Genomic DNA, 19,437 nt, shown 5'->3' with positions numbered 1-19,437 from the left:
TTCAAAGATAAATTGAACTTCAAAAGGCAACTCCTCAAACAGCCTGGAGGCTGGTTGGAGGGGAGAACTGGAGGAGGGTGTGGGCCTGCTGGGTGACTTTCCCCTTGGAGGGGTTCAACTATGCGCCCTGGAATTACCTTTCCCATGGGGTGGGGGGGGGGAGGGGACTGGCCTCCTCCCTCGGCTGCCGGAGCCAAGCCTGCGCGGAGCCAGCCGAGCTTTGCCTGCGCGACTTCGGGACGGGGCCTCGTTGGGGCGCCTCGGGTCGGCCTGGTTGAATCGGAGACTGCAGGGCCGGCGAAGGGGACGTTCGGTCTCTCTCACAACCTGGCGGTCGCGGCCTGGCCAGGCCAGGGCTGGCCGCGAGGAGATTCTGCGACGTTTTTGTCTTGTTGGTTTTTTTTTCCCCTCCACACTGGGGCAGGGATATTTTTGACTTGGATTTCCCAGATCGAGGTGAAAAGGGAGACGGACGCTAAAGCGAAAACGTTCTTCGCGGTCCTCCAACGGATCTGTGGTCGGGTTCGTGCGGAAAACTCAGACTTAGGGAGAGGGGCATTCTTTTTCCAGTAACACTGAAGCATGTGAAACGGCTATCCTATCCAGGTCTAATCAGCCCCCTTCCGTCCCCCGGCTTGCTCCCTAATTTAAAGGCAGAGCAATTTCAGATTGAAGCAGCGCTCCCTTCGCGAGGAGTGAGGGACTTTTGTTTTTAGCTTTGTAACTTGAGTGACATCTCATTTGGGTTCAGTGGGGGCGGTCTTAATTACTTAAAGGCGAAGGGAAGGGAAGAGAGGAAGCCAGGAGAGAGAAAGACTCCAGAAGTTCCCTCAAGAAAGCACTTAACTCAAGGCCCAGAGACATTTCAATAAAAATTTATTGAAATTTCAATGATGTTTTAAAGAGAGGGGGAAAAAAATACAGAAATCCAAAGAACTCATCAACAGTTATAACACAAAATATACCTTCATGAGTTTTTTTGTCTTGAAACCATCTCTCAGCACCTGACTTTTGAACTGTGAATATATCTCTACAGGCACCAATTGAAAACACCATCAATATTGCAGACAGTAGTCAATTCCACTCCGCTGTGAAGATACCAGAGACTAGCAAGTACAAATACAAAAAGAAAAAGTAGAAAGTTCAAACCACAGCCTCTGCCGTCCCCACCCCTGCCCACCAAGCCGTCTCAGAACCACTCACAGGGGGCTTACATTTTAAGGAATTTAAGCTGGAGCTGGGAAGGGGTCCCACCTCCCTACTTTTGGGTAAAATAGGCGATAATAACACGTTCCCTCACTCTTGGACATTCAAAAAGAATTTTTTTTTTAATTTTTTGCAGACAACTCTTTTGCAAGGGCGTGGGCGTTGGTGCAGAAAGTGTGTTTTCTAGTTTTAAAAGCGATCCTGTGACCTTGAACTCAAACCGGCTACAGGGGAAACGGGAACACAGGAACCTGACAGCCGCACTCCTATTTACACAGAGCTATGTACAGTGTCAATAAATTAAAGTTTAATTTTCCGAGCATTCATATTCCACCTATGTACAAGAGTTATCAAATAATTACATAAATACTTTGCTAATAGTCTTGCTTCTTCTTTATTATTTTTTTTAAACCTTGTTATTGCATATACAAGAAAGAGAACTGCCGGAGAGACATGAATCCTGCTACAGAGCTTAGATAAAATAAACTCATTTTTGTGTGTGTGTGTGTCTTCCCCAGCCCCTTCCCTTTAAATCCTCCCCCTTGGGGTTGCCAATGAGAATTGGGGAAAAGGTGTGGGGTTATGTTCTTTTCTCTCTAAAAGCAAGCATTCAAACGGAAAAAAACCACAAATACATCGCCGTGGAACATGCAAGAAGAGACCTACAGTGGCTCTCGAAACATCACAAGAATATTAAAAAGACACAGATTTCCTTAAAAGAGACTACACAAGGCTGGCAGCGACTCCCCTCCCCCCGGCACAACGCTGCTCAGTAATTTATTTTAGAACCCATACGCAAGTCACTATAAAGTTTTTTAATCTTCACAAACAGAATCATGTTAGTGTATTCATTTGCCCCCGGTATTTCTTTTTTTAATTTTTATTTGTTTTTGTTTCCACTTGACACGGTGAAGGAAAAATATATATAAATCTGCACTGGGAGAGAAGCCTTTCAACACATCCCCTCCTGGTGGGCCTGGCTACCTTTTTCTTCCAGGCTCCCAAGGCCAACCTCGCTGGGGCAAGGGGGGGCGGGGGGTGCTGTGGACGGAGCAGTTGGAACTCCCGCCCCCCACAACTCAATGCAACTGAGGTTTCCGAGCCCCCAGAGCCCCCAGAATCGGAGCCAGACCGGCTCCGGGTTGTATACCCGGGGGTATACAACCACACCAAGAAGGCGGGGCTTGTTTCTAGCACATTCTCTCCAGGGAGTCCGGCACCCCTTCCCAGACAGGACTGCACCAAGCGGGGCTAACCCCACTGCACGCCCGTCGTTTACTTCACAACCAACAAAGTGCGCTGCAGACGTGACTGGAATGAAGAGACTTTTGCGGGGAGGGGTTTATGGGGACGCGCTGCGGGACCTGTCGGGCTTGGCTTCCAAGCCACTGACCAACCGCTGGATGCTCTGCAGTTCGCTGGTGGCCGCCTCTTTCTCGGGGCAGAGTTTGGGCGACAAGGACACGGAGCTGGAGGAGAGGGTGGAGGAGCGGCTGTTGAGTTCCGAGCCGGAGTCCACGGCCACCGAGGCCGGGCTGGCGGCCAGGGCGGCGGCTTTGGCGTCCAGGGCTCCCGCGGCCGCCGCCATGGAGGGCAGGGCGGTGCCGAGCAGGCTGCTGCTGTCCGGGACCGGGACCGGGATGGAGTAGGGGCTGTAGCGCAGGCGCGGGCGCATGGTGTTCAGGTTGAGGAACGGGTGGCGGTGCACCGAGCTGGAGGCCGCTGCAGAGGAGGCGGCGGCGGCGGCAGCCATGTACGTGTAGGGGTAAGGGAACAGGCTTCCGAAAGGCGACATGGCCAGGCCCTGCGGATGGGAGAGAAACGCACGCAGGGAGTCAGCCGAGCCGGGGCTGCGCGGTGGGGAGGGGCCAAGCGGTGGGGAGGGGCCAGCCTCGTCTGTTCCCCTCCAACCACCACCCCTACCACCTCGGAACTCGAGGAAGTCACTCTCCTCCCTGGGTAGGGGTGGGGGCGTGGCGGGTGGCCGGTGGAGTCGGGGGGCGGGGAGGACACTCAGACTTATTGCTCTCGATCCAAATCTTAGCTGTGTCACCCTAAGTTGGGGTACTTCACTCCCTGTGCCTCAGCTTTCTGATATGCAAAAAGAACAACAGGGAAATATTAAATAATTCATACACTATTGGGAACTCTGTGGACATTAAATGAGCTAATGCCTTCAATATGCTACGTAGGGCGTCTGGCCAACCAGGCTGTTAGAGATCCTCCCGTCAGGGGGAGGCCCTGCACCTGTTCAGGGGGGCACAGTCAGTCCACCCCACGGTGGTAGCTGCGTGGGCGCCAGAGGGCACAGATTATGAGACGTAATTATTTTTCATTCTCGAACCCCTCTTGAAGCCTTCCACTCCAGCCCCAGAAGTTGCACAAAGATCTCAAGCAAAAGGACATTGTGGGGGGGGGGGGCGGGTTGCGATAAACAGAGACAAAGGAGTCTCCCAGCCTGATCTGCTGGTGTTGCAGGTAGAGAAACCGAAGGTGGTGGGGGAGGGGGGGAGGGTGCACAGGAAGTCAGCCAGCAAGTGGCAGAAGCAGAAAGTGAAATCCGGGGACCCAGACCTGGACCGCTTCTCTGTCCCCTGCCCCAAGGTACCATTCATCCTCAGTGGGCCCACACAGCCCCCTGCCCACATGTCACCGGCCCACCTATGACTCAGTTCCAGGAGGAGCTAAAGGAGGGGACGGCAGGAACTGAGAAAGGCCAGAAACCAACCCTTTTCTCAATCCTCCCCCCCAGCCCCCACCCCCAGGAAGGCCAGACCTGCCTCTTGGCTCAGGGAAGGGAGACGAAAGTGTTCAGACAAAACATAAGGCACGGGTGTGCAGGAATCCCCACGGAACCTTCCACTGGTCCGGCGTTTCCCAAGCGCCGAGACTTCTCCCAGGCTGCCCCCAGCTGTCTGAGCCACACAGAGGCTGCCAGGCTGTCCCTCAGCTCTGACATTCCCCACGTGTGCCCAGACCATTAACCCTTGGGGGGACAGGCTAGTCTGCTTGGGGGGAGGGGGAGCAGGGGAAAGTTTCCGGTCGGGAGAAGAGGCTCAGTTGCCATCCAAAGGGTCACCTCCCCTCCCCAGACAGGCCTCAGCCCTCCTCTTGTTTGACTCCCGAGGGACGTTTAAGAGACATGTAAGCTCTGAAGCTAAAATCACAGACCCTACAAAAGACTCTGGGGGGAACCCCATCACCTACTAGCTGTGTGACCTTGGATAAGTTACTCAACATCTCTGGGCTCATCTACAGAGTGGAGGGGATACTAGTACCCTGAAGTCAGAAGAGCGTTTGGCACAACACAAGTGCTGTGTATAGCTACCATTGTTTCTACCCACCTACCCACTCTACTGTAAACACCCCTTAACATGAAAAATATTTTAAGATTGGGGGGGTGTAAGGTTATGATGAATCTAGAAGATAAACCCTGCACATAGGAATTACCATTATTATTTGAAGTTACTAGACCTGGGGGGGCTGGGTGTGGAAGGGACGGGAAAGGAGAGTGGGGGTGGGGGGGACAGGGGCTGGAAAGGAGGCAGGAGGAAGGACAAGAAATACCTGAGAGGCCAGGACGTGCTGCTGGAGGTGAAAGGGCAGAGTGGCCGCAGACGCCCCCGACAGTCCCTGTGCCGCGGCGGCGGAGGCCATGGCTGTGGAGGCCATGGCTGTGGAATCCAGGCCAGAGACACCGGTGGAGGCCCCGGACACGGTGGCAAGCAGGGGCCCCATGCCGGCCGCCATGCTGGAGAAGGCGCCCCCCATGGCGAACTGGCTGGGGTGCAGGAAGAGCGGATGCCCATTGAAGAACTGCTGGCCAGCCAGGCCCGGGGCGAAGCCGAGGCCGGGCAGGGGGCCTTGGCCCAGGTGCGCAGCGGCCGCGTCCGTCTGCACCGTGAGCGGCGCAAAGGCCTCCTTGGCCGGCAGAGCGCGCGCCTCCTCGGCCTTGGACGTGGCCGCGCCCTCGCGACCCGGGCTCCGGCGCTCCTCCGCGCCCAGGCCGCGGGTGCTGGACGAGATGGTGGCCGGGCTGTGGCGCGAGTCGGGCGACGCCTTGTCCAGACGCCCGCTGTCCCGGGGCCGGCTGCCGGGCTCCGCCGCAAAGAGGTGCGCCTTGACCGCAGGGCTGCCCTTGTCGCGGCCTGGCTCCTCCGACGTGGTGGTGGAGATCTTGGCCGCGTCACAGGCCTCTGGCCCGTGTTCCTCTTTGCTCTCGGCCTCGGCGTCGCTCTCACCCTCGCTAGGACACAGGTCTGCCAAAAGAAAGGAACAAAAGCGAGGTGGACGGGCTCCAACCCCGGCCAGCGGAAGCCAATTCCCTAGCATGCATCTTGGCGCGGCCGCTTATTATTAGCTGGGTACCGCCCGGCAAGCCCCTTAACCTCTCTTGTGCCTCAGTTTTCTCATCTGCAAAACGGGAGTGATGATACTCCATAACTTTAGTGGAAAAATTCGATCCGTTAACACTGAATTTAAAAGGATTTAGGGAGACTGGACCCCTCCCCCCATGGCCAGGCCCTCACCCGAAATCGGTCATTGATTTCACCATTTTTTTTTTCATAAGCATGGATTGAGCTCCTACTGTGTGAGACTATCTTTACTCGCCTTTTGATCGCAAATGTACTTTTCCAAAAGGAAAACTAACTCACACTAAAACTCACTGTGGGCACAGCTCCTAGTTACCATCCGGGGCCTTTGTTCAGTGATGGCGATCTGTACCTCCCACAGATTTGTGCTTCAGAAGGATGTGTTTGGAGAGTGCCCTGACACCTGAGCGGGCTGGCAGTAGCAGCCGTGAAGGCCCTGCCCAGAACGCACACACTCAGGTGAGCCCGGGGTTGCCCCCCTCTCTCCCCCTGAGACGACCTGGGTGGTGGGCAGCCCCCTCTCTGCCCCACCCCCCAAGACCATCAGGGATTCTTTTTCCTTCCACCACACCCTCTGTGGGTGTCCTACCCGGAAAAAGGAAAAAAGGGATCTTATTTTATGTTTAAAGCTTACATGGATTGAAGACATAAAGGGCTTTCATTTTATTGAATGTAAAAAACAGGTTTCTTCCCCTTGCGAGCACGTGTGCGTGTCTTTCCAAATACATCGTTTTCTGCTCTTTAAGCCCAGGAAGCTGCCTGGGGATTTGAACCGTCGCCTCCTCTCCCAACCCCCTGCCCGTTCCCGGGTTGGATCTCCCTTCTCACAGGTTGCAGCTCTCTCACTGGGTGTTTTCTTGGTCCCCTTCCCTGTCTCCCGATGGTAGGTGGCAGAGAATCCCTGGCCCCCCACCGTGGCTGCCCCCAAGCCCAACCATTTTACTCTTGAGTTCAAAGATGGCAAAACATCAGCAGTTGTTGGGAGGCAGTTGGAGGGGGGGGAGAGACAGAGGGAGAAGTGCCCCCGGCGTGTTTGCTAAGCTGCCCCACCAAGAGAGACACCGCCCTTCCCGCCAGACCAAGGTTGGAGGGAAGAGGTCCTAAGCCGTTCTTATACTAGCTCAAGAAGGGGGGGAGGGGACACACCTGACCCCCCCCATTTGGAACGTTGGTTCCTCCTTATGGACCTCTAGAAGGGTCTGCCGCTTCTGAAGGTCAAGCCTCCTGGCGCACGCCCCAACCCCCAACTCCCCCAGGCCTCCAGGCCCCGGAGTCCCGAAGGCAAGAGGTGCCTGGGCTTGCGTACCTTTGAGGTTGGACGTCCCGACAGTGGAGACAGCTGGGGAGGAGGACTGAGCAAAGCAGCTGAAGGCGGCCTGTTCGCTGGAGGACTCATCAGAGGTGCCATTGTCCTTCTTGTGTCTGTCGTCAAACACCCTCATGGACTGCAGGGTGAGCTGTTTTCTGCAGCAGAAGCCCAGCCCCAGCGTCAGAGAATAGAACCCACTTTCTCCCCTTGCCCCCCCCCCGACCCCGTGTGTCTCTCACGGTTCAAGGAGTGCGCACACCCCTCTCCCGCCTGCGCCCACAGACAACACAATTCTGAAACCTGCTTGTCCCCGCTCCCCGGGGGGGACAGCCACACAGGCCCACACACGGTTCCTGACACTCTCACTGGGCTGAAGACTGTGGCACAAGGGAGCTGGAAAGAAGCAAGCTCAGGGTGCATTTATTCAAGGTCGGGGTTTCATTCGGGAAAGGGCAGCAGCTTGGGCTGTGAAGTTTTGTTGAAAAGCAAAAAGCAAGAGGGGAGTCCCGTTGGAGCTGGCCAGAGACGGTGGGACAGCCGGCCTGACAGAGGGAGGACCCCTCCCCGGGGACCCAACGTGTGGCACACGAACAGCCCACCGCCACCGCCCCCGCCCCCTGGTTGCTGAGATGGGGAGGAGGCGGTTATTTCAAGGTGGACTTCTCCGTGATGGGTTCACCAACACATTCATTGGAGGGGAAAAAAAATCTATTTAGATGTTCGCAATTATTTTTTTTTTCATGCCTGCCCCTCCCTCTGGGAACAGATGAAAAATCTGGGTTGATTTGCTGGATTTCAGAAATCCTTTGAGAGCGGTGGGGGGAGGGAGATTTCCCTTCCTATGCCATCCAGCTGTCTGCCTGGTGCAGAATGACCCATGTGCCCGGGGAGGAGGGGCCACAGACTGCTCCAGGGGCCTCAGCTCCGTCTGGCAGTATTTGCAAGACGCGATTACAAAAATTCCACAGCATTTTGTGAATGGCTTAGTTCCTCCCTGGGACCTGCCTAGGAGTAACTTCAATTAATTAGGAATTAATAAGCACCTGTGTGTCACTGATTATCCCTGATGCTCTTCTTTTAGAGAGAACCATGGTGTGGCCTAGTGACTTTCCTTTAAGGGGATGTGGAGGCGTTAAAGAAACAGTGCGCTGAAATCAGCAAGCACGTGGCAGAAGAGAGTCAGTGAGTCCCCCCTCCCCCCCTCAGTATAAGTGCCTGCATCCCACCGTAGAGGCCTGGGGCCTGGCAGCGTGATTTTGCTAAATTAATCTGAGAAATGATCATCTCGAGCTCACCTTTTTTCTCTCCTGCCATTTCCAGTGTCCCGGAATCCTTTCGCAAATGGGTTGTTGTCTATTTTTAACTGAGTTATCTAGGAGGAGGAGACATAAGCGAGAAAGACACATTGGCATCCTTTTCTAGAACATTCTGGGAGTGTCTCCCCCCACTTAGCCGCTGACTAGAAATTCTGACTGCCAACAGGAGACGTCACAGGGATGGCACAGGGTAAAGGGAAAGGCAGAGGAGAGGGCAGCAGGAGTTTGGAGGGCCCTGAGATACAAATCAAAGGAGAGTGTGGACCTCGGCATTCATTGCCCCTAGAAGCCAAACCAGGATTCCAGGCTGAAATGACCCTGCCAGGGAAATGCCTAGTTCTGTTCTCTGGGCAAGCCGGCAGCTTGGGCTCAGAAATGGAAAAGTCGGAATTGTCAACAGGGACAACCTGGGGTCCTTAAAAAAGTATGCTTTCATTTTGCATTTTTTAAAAAATACTGTGCAGTTAATCATAAAATACATTGTGGCACATTTTTTCCCCCAACCCCAAACACAACACACACACACACACACACACACACACACACACACACACACTCCAACCTTTTTTCTGTGAATCTGATAAAATAATTTACGGGATTTTGATACCCTTGTGCTGGAGTGGGCTTTATTTATTTATTTATTTGCCGGGTGAGGTGGGTGCTTGCGGACTGTAACCGTGACAGTTACAGAGTTAAAAGGACCGAAAGACCCCCACAAACATTTGTTTGCGTCTGTCTGCTTCTGCCACCACCGTTAGGTAAGGAAGGCCCATGGCCACTTGGTCTAATCAAAAACCCTACCATTTATTATCTCAGTAACAAAGATTCACGGGATTCTGGGGCGAGAGGGAGCATGTGTTCTACAGACCGAGGGACACTGCCGTAGTCTGCCATCTTTCCAATCCCTTCCCTTTGGGGGGATGTGGGAAATAATATTTCAGAGGTCCCTAAGAGGGGCCTCCCAGCTGGATTTTTGTTCTTGAAATAAATCCCAGTGCGCTAGACTTGCAGGGCCAGGGGGTCATGATACCTTGTCTCCAGACTCAGGAAACGTACCTGAACCCCCCCCCCCCCCCGCGCCCAGCCACAGAGGACACACCTATAGGGACAGTGAATTCAACACGGAGAGTGTTGTCCTGTGAGTGGCATTCACTGAGGTCTGGGGTTCAAAAGTTAAAGAACGGGGGTCCTCCGTGGCAGCCCCCCCACCCCCATAACTGCCTGCTAATAGCCAAGCTGGTGACTGGTGAATCAGCAGCACCCGTCCCTGGGTGTCTCTGTGCTACGTGTCCATGACCTTCAGGCCACCATAACTTTACATACCAGGTGCTGCCTGCTGTTCCATTTGGGGACACTCCTAATCCCCGGCCTCAGGCCCGAGAGAGGAGAAAAAAAACAACAACAACAACTTCAAATGAAGCGGTGACTTTGGTCACCTCCTCTCAGAAGCCTCAGACAACTCAATTAGCATGACCCTGTGATCAGAGTAGGTTTTTCCAACCACACACACACACACCATAAAAAACACAACAGCATAAAAGGTAATAAAAACCAGACCAGCTAGCTACTCGCGACGCTGGCTAAGGGAGAGAAGCCGATCCCACCGGGATTCTCCTCCCAGGGTCCCCCGTGGCTTTTGCCTTAAATTGTTAGCCGGTTCCTTTGGAACCTGATTTCTGGACCCTTCCTCCTGACGGGGAAGAGAGGAAACCTTGAAACAAACGGGAGAAAGCCCCGAGGCCCGGGGTGGGGGTGGGGCGGGCGGCCCCAGAGATCGTGGTTCTTACAGGAGCTTCTCACTGGCAAAGTTACTTTGGTATTTTTTCACTCAGCATGGAAATCCCAGCTGGTCAAGTTCTTTTTCTTTTTTTTTTTTTTCTTCTACCTCTGCAATGTGCCAGCGCCTCTTTTCCCCAAAGCTCGGCTGATCCTCAAATCACAGAAGAAAACTCAAGACCCCCCCCACCCCGCCCCCAATCCCAGTTCTCTGGTGACTTTCTCACCCTCATGCAAAGCAGCGTAAAGGATGAGAGACATTAAGGAGGGGGGGACGAGCGTCTTTGATCACCTTATCATTCTGGTAGGCTGTCACAGCGATGAATTCGGTTTCGGGGAACAAGTACGTCCGAAATGTACTGTATGGAAGTTTCAGGATGTCATTGGCTCTCACGATATGGAATCGGGGCTGGTATTTGTGCATGGAGTTCAGTATAGTCTGCAGGGGCGGGGGGGGGGGGGAGGAGAGACAGACACACAGCAGAATGGGGTTTAGCGGGACAGACAGGATCTTCCGAGCCCTGCCGGGCTGACAGCTACCCCACGGGAGGGTACCACGCCTGCACCGAGCCCACCTCCAGAGAGCACCCCTTTGGGTGTGCTTTTTCATTCCACCAACGTTATCGTCCGCAGAATCCACACGGCTCGGCCGTTTCCGAAGGGTGCCCCCCGCCCTCACCAGCTCAGGTTCCTCGGAACCTTGAACCCTAGCCTACCTGAGTACCAAAACTATAATTCCCCTGCCACGTTGCGTGATCACTTGGGAAGGCCAAAGTCTTAAAAGATAGAAAAAAACATGCATTTTAATTTACAAAATGATTCAGTCCTTTAAGCGTCCACTAATTGACGAGCCCAATCCACTTAAAGCCCTTCTGAAAGGCTGAACTCTAGAGAGGAATATTTATGCCTTAATCAAATCAAGGACTTCAAATGCAATTCCTGCCGGCTGGAGAAATTTCCGCGCCCTTCACCTCTTCCTGGGCCTAATCTTTCTGCTTACTCCTCGCTTATCACTGTTTATTTTATTGAAATGTTGGGGAGGGGAGGGTTGGGGGCAAAAGGTCCTTTGCTCGACTTTCACAAGCAATCTAAGTCTTCTGAAAGTTTCTAAGTCCGCTCCCCCTGAACAGAGACACACACACAAAATCATTCCCAACACACACCATTTTCACACCGCAGATCTGTGTCGTTTCTCGTAAAGCTGACTTTCACCTAAGCCCAATTCTTTTTTTTTTTTTTTTGCATAAAAGAAACAAAGAAACCAACAACATGTTTCCCAAAATGGAATCACACCCTTTAATCAATGTAGTGGAGGCTTCGAACCTTAACACTCTCCCAAGAAATACCATGGCTGATTTCAAAACACAAGACGATTTTCAAACCTGGATGAACACATCCTTTGAAAACTGCGTTTAGAGCTTAACGATTGGTTTTGAACTTCACTGTCAGGTCGGGCAGTTCCCAAGACTTAGAACTGCCCCAGAGCAGGAGCCGGTAGGTACCTTCCTTTTAGAAACGCCAGGCCTCGCGTCCTCACAAGAGAAACACCCCCCACCTCTGACTCCTTTTCTCTGCGGCTCTGTGGCTGATCAAACAAGTTCCCTAAGTTGGCCACCCGAAAAGACGGGAGAAGTTGGAGCAGAAACTCACAATGTTACAAGGCATGCGGAGAGCAGGGCCCTAACCACAGCTAAGAAAGAGAACATTTCAACAGAAAGGAGTAGTAAAACTTACAAATCCATGCTTGTCCGAAATGTTGTTGGTGAGTTTCAGTTTGTGGAAAGTGACAACTTTGGACATCCACTGTTCCCCGGTAGCCGGGCTGTCGGGGTGAATATACATTCTCTTTGGCATTTCAGGGTCAGCCTTACCCGCCACCATCCACCGAGAATTGTGAAATTTATATCGACAGTCATCGGCGGCTATAATGTCCATCAACAAAATATATTTGGCTTTTTTATCCAGCCCGGAACATCTCACTTTAAATGGGGGGAACATTCGCCTGCAATAAGAGAGAAGGGAAAAGAAAAAAAAAATAAGTTACCTAGCATCTTGGGCTTGATGATTCTAGTTGGCCTAAAATACTTAAATCAAATATAAAACGTATGGGTGAATGTGTAGGGTTCAGAGGGCAGCGGCTGGGGCGCAAAGTTGTTCTCCACCACAGCAGAAGGATTAAGTAGGCTGAATTTCTCTTCGAATGTCCCCAGATTCAAAACAAGGGAATGATAGCCCTGCATTTTTCTCTGCAGCGTCTCCTAATGTCTTTACATAGTTCTCTGGCTTTTGTGACTTTGTAGATTGCTCTCTTCCTAGAGAAACGCCTGCTCCTGCCCTTTCCCGTGGGTGCGTAGCTCTAAGCCACTCGGTGTAGGCTTTTTAAAGGGCGGTCGGTTAAAGGTAGGGTTTCCCACCACCCTGTCGATGGGAAAATGTTTAACTTATCGAGGAAATGAGCGTCGAGTTTATTCTGAAGCAATCCCGCTGCTGGCGAAAAAATGAAACTGGACTTCGGTGCGTTCCCAAAACGCATTTGGTAGCATGGAGTGCACTGCACTCCCAGGCCTGATAACCAGTCGGCAGGGGAGCCGCGCACCGCAGTCCCCGGTCCCTCACTGCAAGACCGGGTCCCCGAGTCTGGCTGTCCCCACCAGTGCTGGCATGCTGTGCTCCTGACTTCAAGGAAGCACTGTGCTGTGGAACGGGCTAAATGTCTCCTGGGTCTGAGGAACTGTATGCCCAACTTTGAACTCACTTGGCTTGAAAAGACAAGGGAGAGCTGAAGGCATCAAGAGCAGCGTTTTATTTTTATTCTTTCGACTTTATGCCTTGGGAGACTTCGCTGCCATTTAAAAAAAGAAAAAGAACTCGTGATTTTTTTAGGTGACAGGCAGATTTCGGTCAGGCAAGGACCCCTCTGGTTGATAGTATTTACACGTAAAACACTGGTTTCTTGGGTCTGCAAACATAATCTTAGTTATCCCCAAATCGCACCCTGAACTCTCCCTTGGATGAGGGACACGGGAAGCGGTCTGGACAAACAAACCCAGCTGCCCTTCGATTCCTGCCTGACCCTGGCAGCCCAGGGCTCAGGCCCCCTCCAGAACCACAGGCGGGCCTGCAGGACGGATAGCGCCAGAGGAGCTGCGGCCAGGCCTCTTACTACCACACAAAAGGGGCTTTCAGTTCCCCCCCCCCCCAGCACAAAATGAAACACACAAAAACACAACAGCAACAAAACCATGAGCCTGTCTCCCACAGGTCTCAGCCGCGAAACTCCCTGCAGGCGGATGGTGCTCTTTCTCGCTGCAGAGAGGTCTGAGCTCGGCTGAAAAAATTCCGTCTATCCAGGCTGCAGACTTCTCCAGGAAAACCCCCGTCTGCAAACACCCAGGTAAGCTGAAATTTCCTCCCACCGGGGCAGGCCCGGGAGCCTTTGCACAGTTCCAGGGGGACGAAAGTTTTCTTGGAAGCCAAATGTACTGACAGACCGACTGTCCGGGAGGAGGGAGAGAAAGGGAGGGAAAACCCTCCGCGAGTTTGGGGAACGCGGCCCTCCGCTTGCTTACCTTCCGGACTTGGTAATGACCATCTCGGTGCCCCGCTTGTGGAACTGATCCCAAAGTTCTTTGGCCTCGAGGTGCACCTTGGGGTCATCCTCCACCTCTTCCTCGGGCTCCATGGTCTTCAGAGGCCTCAGATGCGCCTGGGGCCCCAGAGACGAGAAAGGGATGCCGGTTTCGGCCGCCCCTACCAACTGATCCATGATCGGCTTGGCCAGGGCGCCCGGCAGCGAGAGCGCCGCCGCGCCGTTGGGAGGCAGAGTCAGCGCGGGGAAGAAAGGCGGCTGGTGACCCAGAACCGCGCTCATGGCGAAGTCCGGCGCCCGGTGAGGTAGGAACGGATGGTAGGCCATGCTTGTCCCAGGAATGACCGGATCTCTCATGGAGAGGCTCATCCACTCCAGGCGGGGCGCTGGGCTCCAGCCGGGGACAAGTCCGCAGCTGCTGTTTTGTTTTGTTTTTTAACAGCAGCGCATAGTTTAAAAAGCAAAAAGAAAAAAGAAGAAAAAAAATCACAAGTACGGCACCTCCAAGGAAGAGGGAGTAAGTGTCTTTTGGGGAGAATGCCGCTTTTAAAATGCACAAGGCGAGCAACTGGGAGACATAGCCGCCGGGGTGACTGTCCTTGCGCCTTGCGTTTTTAAAAAGCCGCTCCTGCAAGTCGGTTTCAGAGGCGACGGGAGCGAGCAGGCTTCCGACTCGCGCCCGAGCCCTGCCGCTCTGCTCGAAATGGACACTCCGGCCCTGGGTCCCAAGGACCGCGCCCCAGCCCCTAGTTCTTTGTTGCAACTGCGAACAGTTCTCTTAGGAGACTTTTTACCTTTTCTTCTCCTTCTTCCCCCGCCCCCCTAGCTCTCTTCCTCTCCCTCTTTCTCGCAGGAGGCGCCTGCAGTTGCGCTGGACTCGGCTGGAACCGCCGGCGAGAGAGCGGAAAAAGTCTCTCTCCTTTAAAAAAAAAAAAAATCTCTGATTTAAGCCCTCTTCTAACAGCGCTATCACAACTTGAACTGCACACTGGCTTCCGTTCGCCTCCGCCTCCTGCCTCCGCTCCGAGCCTCCGGAGGGTGTCTGGGTTCCAGTCCGAGTCCGGCTGTGCTCTTCTCTCCCGCCTGTGCTCTTCTCTCGCGCCTGTCGTCTTCCGTGTCCTAAAACGTGAGCAAATTCGCTTCCTAAATCTGCGTCCAGACGCGCAGGGCAGGGAGGATGGAGGGGGGAAATGGAAAAGGAGGGCGAGAGAGAGAGAAAGAGAGAGACGGAGTAGGAGAGGGAGCGCGAGGAGAGGGAGGGAGCGAGCCAGCCAGCCGGAGCTGCTCGCCACCCTCCTCCGCCTCTAGAATTCCCCGGGCGTCTGCTCGGCGGCTCTAGAAGGTCGGGCTCTGCTCTGGGCTGCGGAGAGCCGGGGGCCTCTTGATTGGCTCTTTGACGCTTTCGGACCAATTGTGTTGCTGCATAGGCGTGGTTTTCACAGGTCGAGTGCTGGGGGGATAGAGCCGAGTTATAAAAAGAAGGTGTCGGAAACTGTAACGTCGCAGCGCCGCATCGGTACTACTGCCTGTCCTGTGAATATGTCAACATGATCAGAGGGAGGGCGGGCGCCACCGAGGAGCGCGCGCACTGAGTCGCCTCTAGGTGGCTTATCGAGAGATCGCCACAGCCCTAGAGCTCGCTCGCTTGCTCTTGCTCAGCCCAAGTCTGAAATGCCTCAGTCATCCAACCGGAGATCGAGGGAGGAGGCAGGGCTAGGCAGGAAGGGGAGGGAGGAGGGAGCGAGCGAGCTGGGCCAGGAAGGCGGAGAGAGCTCCGGGCGCCGGGCAGGGGCGCTCGCCTCTCGCGCGCTTGGCTCGGCTAGCCTCTCCGCCGCCGCGGCCTTTTCTCTCTCTCGTTCGTCCTCTTAGTAACCAGCCCCCGGCGAACCGGGAGGACGAGTGAGCCTCCTGCGAGCTGCCGTTCGGCCGCTGAGCGCAACAAAAGCCGCCTGCAGCCGCGGGGAGGCGAGCGCCCAGACTCCGGGCTTACACGCTCTCCAGCCCCACGTGGAGCCAAGCTCCGCCCGGCCGCCGCTCCAGGGCTCCCGAGCTCGGGTGTCTGTCGTTACTGGTCTCCCCTGCATGTGGGCTCGCGGACTCCCGAGAACACGGATGCAGCCAGATCTCAGCACGCACGTGCGGGGCTCCTTTACCGTGGCCCACCAGAACCCGGGTGCGGAGACCCAACCCCCCCCAGCACATCAGTATGCAAACACGCGCCAGCACACTGGGACCACGCCACCCGCGGGAAAAGCACGTACACGCAAACACGTACACAGCCTGCGCCGCCGGCCCAGTCTGCACTCACTCGGGGAGGCGGTCTGGGGATTTCGTGAAATGCATTAAGCAGCCCTTTTAGATCTGGTCTTCGGCCTGGATTCGGGCTCCTCGTGTTCCACCTGAACGCGTTTATGAGTGTGGAGGGGAGACTGGAGATCTGGACAAAGTGAACGCGGCGCCGGACTAGGTTCTGGGCCCGTCCCCGCCAAGCCGCTGCCCTCCCCTCCGAGACCAGCTCCGAGCGGAGCTGCGAGTCAGGAGCCGGGAGGGGGAGGTGCGCCGGCCTCGTATCTTCTCCAGGCATCGCACTGATCTCGCGGCCTCAGTTCTTTCTCCACCCGGGACTTATCTCGCCAGTAGTCAGGGGTGAATTTGTAAAACAAACCGTGAAATGCCCCCACCCTGGAGGGGCCGAGACTGGTTCCAGTTCAGGTACGGTGGGGGCGTGAAGGGGAGGAAGGCAACCCGATCTTACAGATCAAACCTGTCGCGGAATTGGTAACTGTGACCGAAGGTCCCTGCCCGGGTCAGAGGATGCCCTAAACCACATTTCTCGCTTCTGGGGGGTGGGGGGGGGGGGTGGGCATGAGTCGGGCCATCCCTGCTTGGAGAGAATTCGTAGGGACACCGTTCTTTTAAAGAAAGGGTTGATTTCAGGGCCTAGGGATTAAGACCTGTGCGTGTCTCTGAGTGGACCGCCCCGTGTTCTTTTCCATTTTGCCTTGTGTACCCCCCTACACCCCCAGCTCCCAACTCCGAGGTAGGAGCAAGTGGAGGGGGGAAATGCAGTTCCTTTGTGGGCCGACCGCACCGAGATAGGGGCGGAACTTTTGAGGCGACAAGCTTTTCCAGCCTCGCATTTTTGACGCACATGGTTAAGAGCGCTTGGCGCCAGCACTGCGAATTCCCTTAAGTCACAAAGAGAATGGAGTGGTTCTGCGAACTCAGTCTGGCTCGCCACTTCGCCCCCTTTATTTTCCTCTAGGTCTGTCTTTCTCTGGCGTCCTCTGGGTCTCTCTCTCTCTGCCGGCTGTTACGAAGATCGAGAGAAAAGAAAAGAGGAGGCAGGGCCCAGGGTGTTAACTCCAAACTCCCCCTCCCACGTCCCTTGTGGCCAGGCCTTCCCCCTCCTAGCACTGGCCACTGAGGTCACTGCAGGGTTTCAGGAGTCTCCAGAGGCAAAAACCCACCCCCTCCATATTGCTGGCTGCCAGAGCCTGGGGCCGCTTCGCAGCGCTTTCTGGAGCGGCCCCAAATGCCCGCGATCGGTTTTTGCCTGCACCCGTGGGCCAGTCTCTGCCCTGCCACTGCGAGGAGAAAAAATACTAATAGTTCTGCAACCATGATGTGACCGTGCTCATGCACTCGGTGCCTGGAGAGTCCAGATGCACAGGAGGGAGACATTTCACTCCGTCCTCCCAGGCATTCTGGCCTCCTTTCTGTTTTGGGCGTGGAAGGGGATCTTGCGGATTTCATTTGTAAATATCTCAATTTGCCTTTGGCCCTGCGGTGGACCCAGTCTTTTCTGCCTTTCCTAATGCCCCTCTTTCAATGGCCTGTTTTTGCCCATAGCTCTAACTTAACCCTGGGGTCGTCCCCAGTTGCCGCTCCTGACCCCCCATTCCTAATTTAGAGCGCAAGGAAGAGGGGAGAAGAAGAAAGTTTGTGGGGTTCTGAATCTAAAATGTCGACATCTTGCTAATGGTCTGCAAACTTCCGCCAATTATGACTGACCTCCCAGACTCGGCCCCAGGAGGCTCGTATTATGCAGGGAGGCCTCGGTAACTGGGGATCAAAAGCGGGAAGGTGCGAACTCCTCTTTGTCTCTGCGGGGCCGCCGCGCCCCCCTCCCGGTGGGTGATAAACCCACTCTGGCGCCGGCCGTGCGCTGGGTGATTAATTTGCAAACAAACAAAAGCGGCCTGGTGGCCGCCGGATTCGAGTTAAACTTTGGCTAACGTATTCCAAGGACCTGTGCCAGGCCTGGCCGCCAGGGGAACCCACAAGGCTGGCGCCCCCCAGCCCGGGTTTTAGGCTCCAGATGCGGGCCCTGCACGGTCCCTTTTTTTTTTTTTCTTTCCCTCTTTGCTCATTCTCATTCTCTCTCTCTCCTTCCCCCCCCCCTCCTCCTTGCCTCATTGTCAACAAAAGTCACACGGGAACACAGAATGAGCCAGCGCCTCTGCAGAGCCCGAGAAGCGGGACTTTAAGGACAGCAGAAGAGGCACAAAGTTTGGATCCAAAAGGACCCACGGAACTCCTGGCGTCCTCAAATATTCCTCCGCCTTTTGCAGAAAGAATTTTCACTCCCTCGTAGGCCTGATGTTTAGTAATAGAACGGCCTCCGCGTATCTGCTGGTGGCCGCAGCGTGTGACGCGTAGCAGTCGTGCTGAGTGCAGATGTTAAAATGGGGGCAGAGGCAGACAAGTCTCGGGATAGCTTTCGTCTGGACACACACGAAATCAGATCAACCACCCTCTCAGCCCGGGCCTTGCATGCGGTGGAGATACTAGTCGTGCCCACAAAGTACAGGGGCCGCGTGGGCTGGATCTCACTTTCCCCTACAACACCGCCCCCCTCAAACTGTATAGGGGACAGGCCGACCCTTTGGTGACCGAACAGTGTTTATCTGAAGTTTACCAAAAAGGGGGGAGGAGAGGGAAAGGATGGTGGGGAGGCGGGGTCGTTTACTTTGGCAAGTTTGCTGTAAATATTCCCTTTAGCATGTGTGAGGTCTGGCTAGGGACTATTACACGCTTATTCCCTCTTAAACTTTCACCCCTGTTTGCCGCGCGGAGCCTTTTTTCAGTCCGAGGTGTCGCTAAATTGGGACCTCTGTTGACATAAGAACATCCGTGTTTCTCCAGGGCTCTGAGGCCTAATTAAGACGTTTCCTACGGGGGTCGGTCAATGCATAAACTTTTACTGAGAAGGGGCTTTCTGGTTGCCCGGCCAAAGCCTCTGCCCAATATATACTCCCTGGATCCCCCGCTCTTTTGATAGTGAGAGAATTTGAAAGGGACTAGGGCTCCCATTCTCCTTCGTCCTCAGTTACCCCGACGGGGGATTGGGGATGGGGGACACGATTTTGTTATCAAGGATCCCAGGGAAACAGCTCCCTCCCAAGCGCCTAGCTCACTGGGCAAGGTCCCTCCCTAAATGGCAGCCCCTCACCACACCAGGACTCCTGCGCTGCCCAAGCCCTGACTCTCCCTCGCACAGTTCTGAACCCAAAGGAGGACCTCTGTGCAGACCTGGGAGGCCTGATTGTCCTCCGGGAGTTCAGCATTCACGCCCCCTCCCCGCCAGCTCCTTTGAAGAACTTCGTTCCTTTCAGAAAAGACATGAGGTTCTAGGGGTCCGTTTCTTTCCAGGACGATCAGTTTCCCCATCTTTCCTCCACCCAGAAGCTGGCAACAAGTCTCTTGGGTGGATGGGACAGGGCGCCCACCTCTCCCACCCCACCCCCTCCCCCTGTCTCTCTGTTAATCTCCTTGCAAGATTCTATGGCTTTAGACCTGTGATCTTTCCTTCTCTGTTCCCTTAAACTTCCTCTTCTCCACGCCCTGCCCCACCCCCCATCTATC

General features: G+C 54.7%; 1 protein-coding gene across 2 annotated transcripts; it reads right to left on the bottom strand.

Annotated features, from left to right (window-relative positions):
• Positions 1–859: 859 nt before the first annotated feature.
• TBX3 (T-box transcription factor 3) lies at positions 860–15,178 on the bottom strand. Of its 2 annotated transcripts, XM_045844377.1 has the most exons (8): positions 13,550–15,178; positions 11,715–11,982; positions 10,697–10,756; positions 10,273–10,419; positions 8,184–8,260; positions 6,886–7,043; positions 4,774–5,465; positions 860–3,010 (listed from the first exon to the last, which is right to left on the bottom strand). In XM_045844377.1, exons 1-8 carry the CDS (start codon positions 13,936–13,938, stop codon positions 2,549–2,551), a joined length of 2,253 nt encoding a protein of 750 aa, XP_045700333.1. In that variant the 5' UTR covers positions 13,939–15,178; the 3' UTR covers positions 860–2,548. The 2 variants fall into 2 exon arrangements, with proteins under 2 accessions (XP_045700333.1, XP_045700343.1); XM_045844387.1 differs by lacking the exon at positions 10,697–10,756 and having other exon boundaries at positions 13,550–15,174.
• Positions 15,179–19,437: the final 4,259 nt, after the last annotated feature.

This window comes from Phyllostomus hastatus, unplaced genomic scaffold (assembly GCF_019186645.2).
Source record: "Phyllostomus hastatus isolate PE091 unplaced genomic scaffold, TTU_PhHast_1.1 phas_contig_1162, whole genome shotgun sequence".
Taxonomy (NCBI): domain Eukaryota; kingdom Metazoa; phylum Chordata; class Mammalia; order Chiroptera; family Phyllostomidae; genus Phyllostomus; species Phyllostomus hastatus.
This window is presented reverse-complemented; position numbering and strand designations above follow the sequence as displayed.

Coding starts and splice junctions, on each gene's coding strand:
- TBX3 (XM_045844377.1), bottom strand. CDS start 13,938: ATGAGCCTCTCCATGAGAGATCCGGTCATTCCTGGGACAAGCATGGCC. Junction 10,757..11,714: donor TTTCGGACAAGCATGGATTT/GTAAGTTTTACT, acceptor CTATCTTTTAAG/ACTTTGGCCTTCCCAAGTGA. Junction 3,011..4,773: donor AGCACGTCCTGGCCTCTCAG/GTATTTCTTGTC, acceptor TCCCATCCGCAG/GGCCTGGCCATGTCGCCTTT.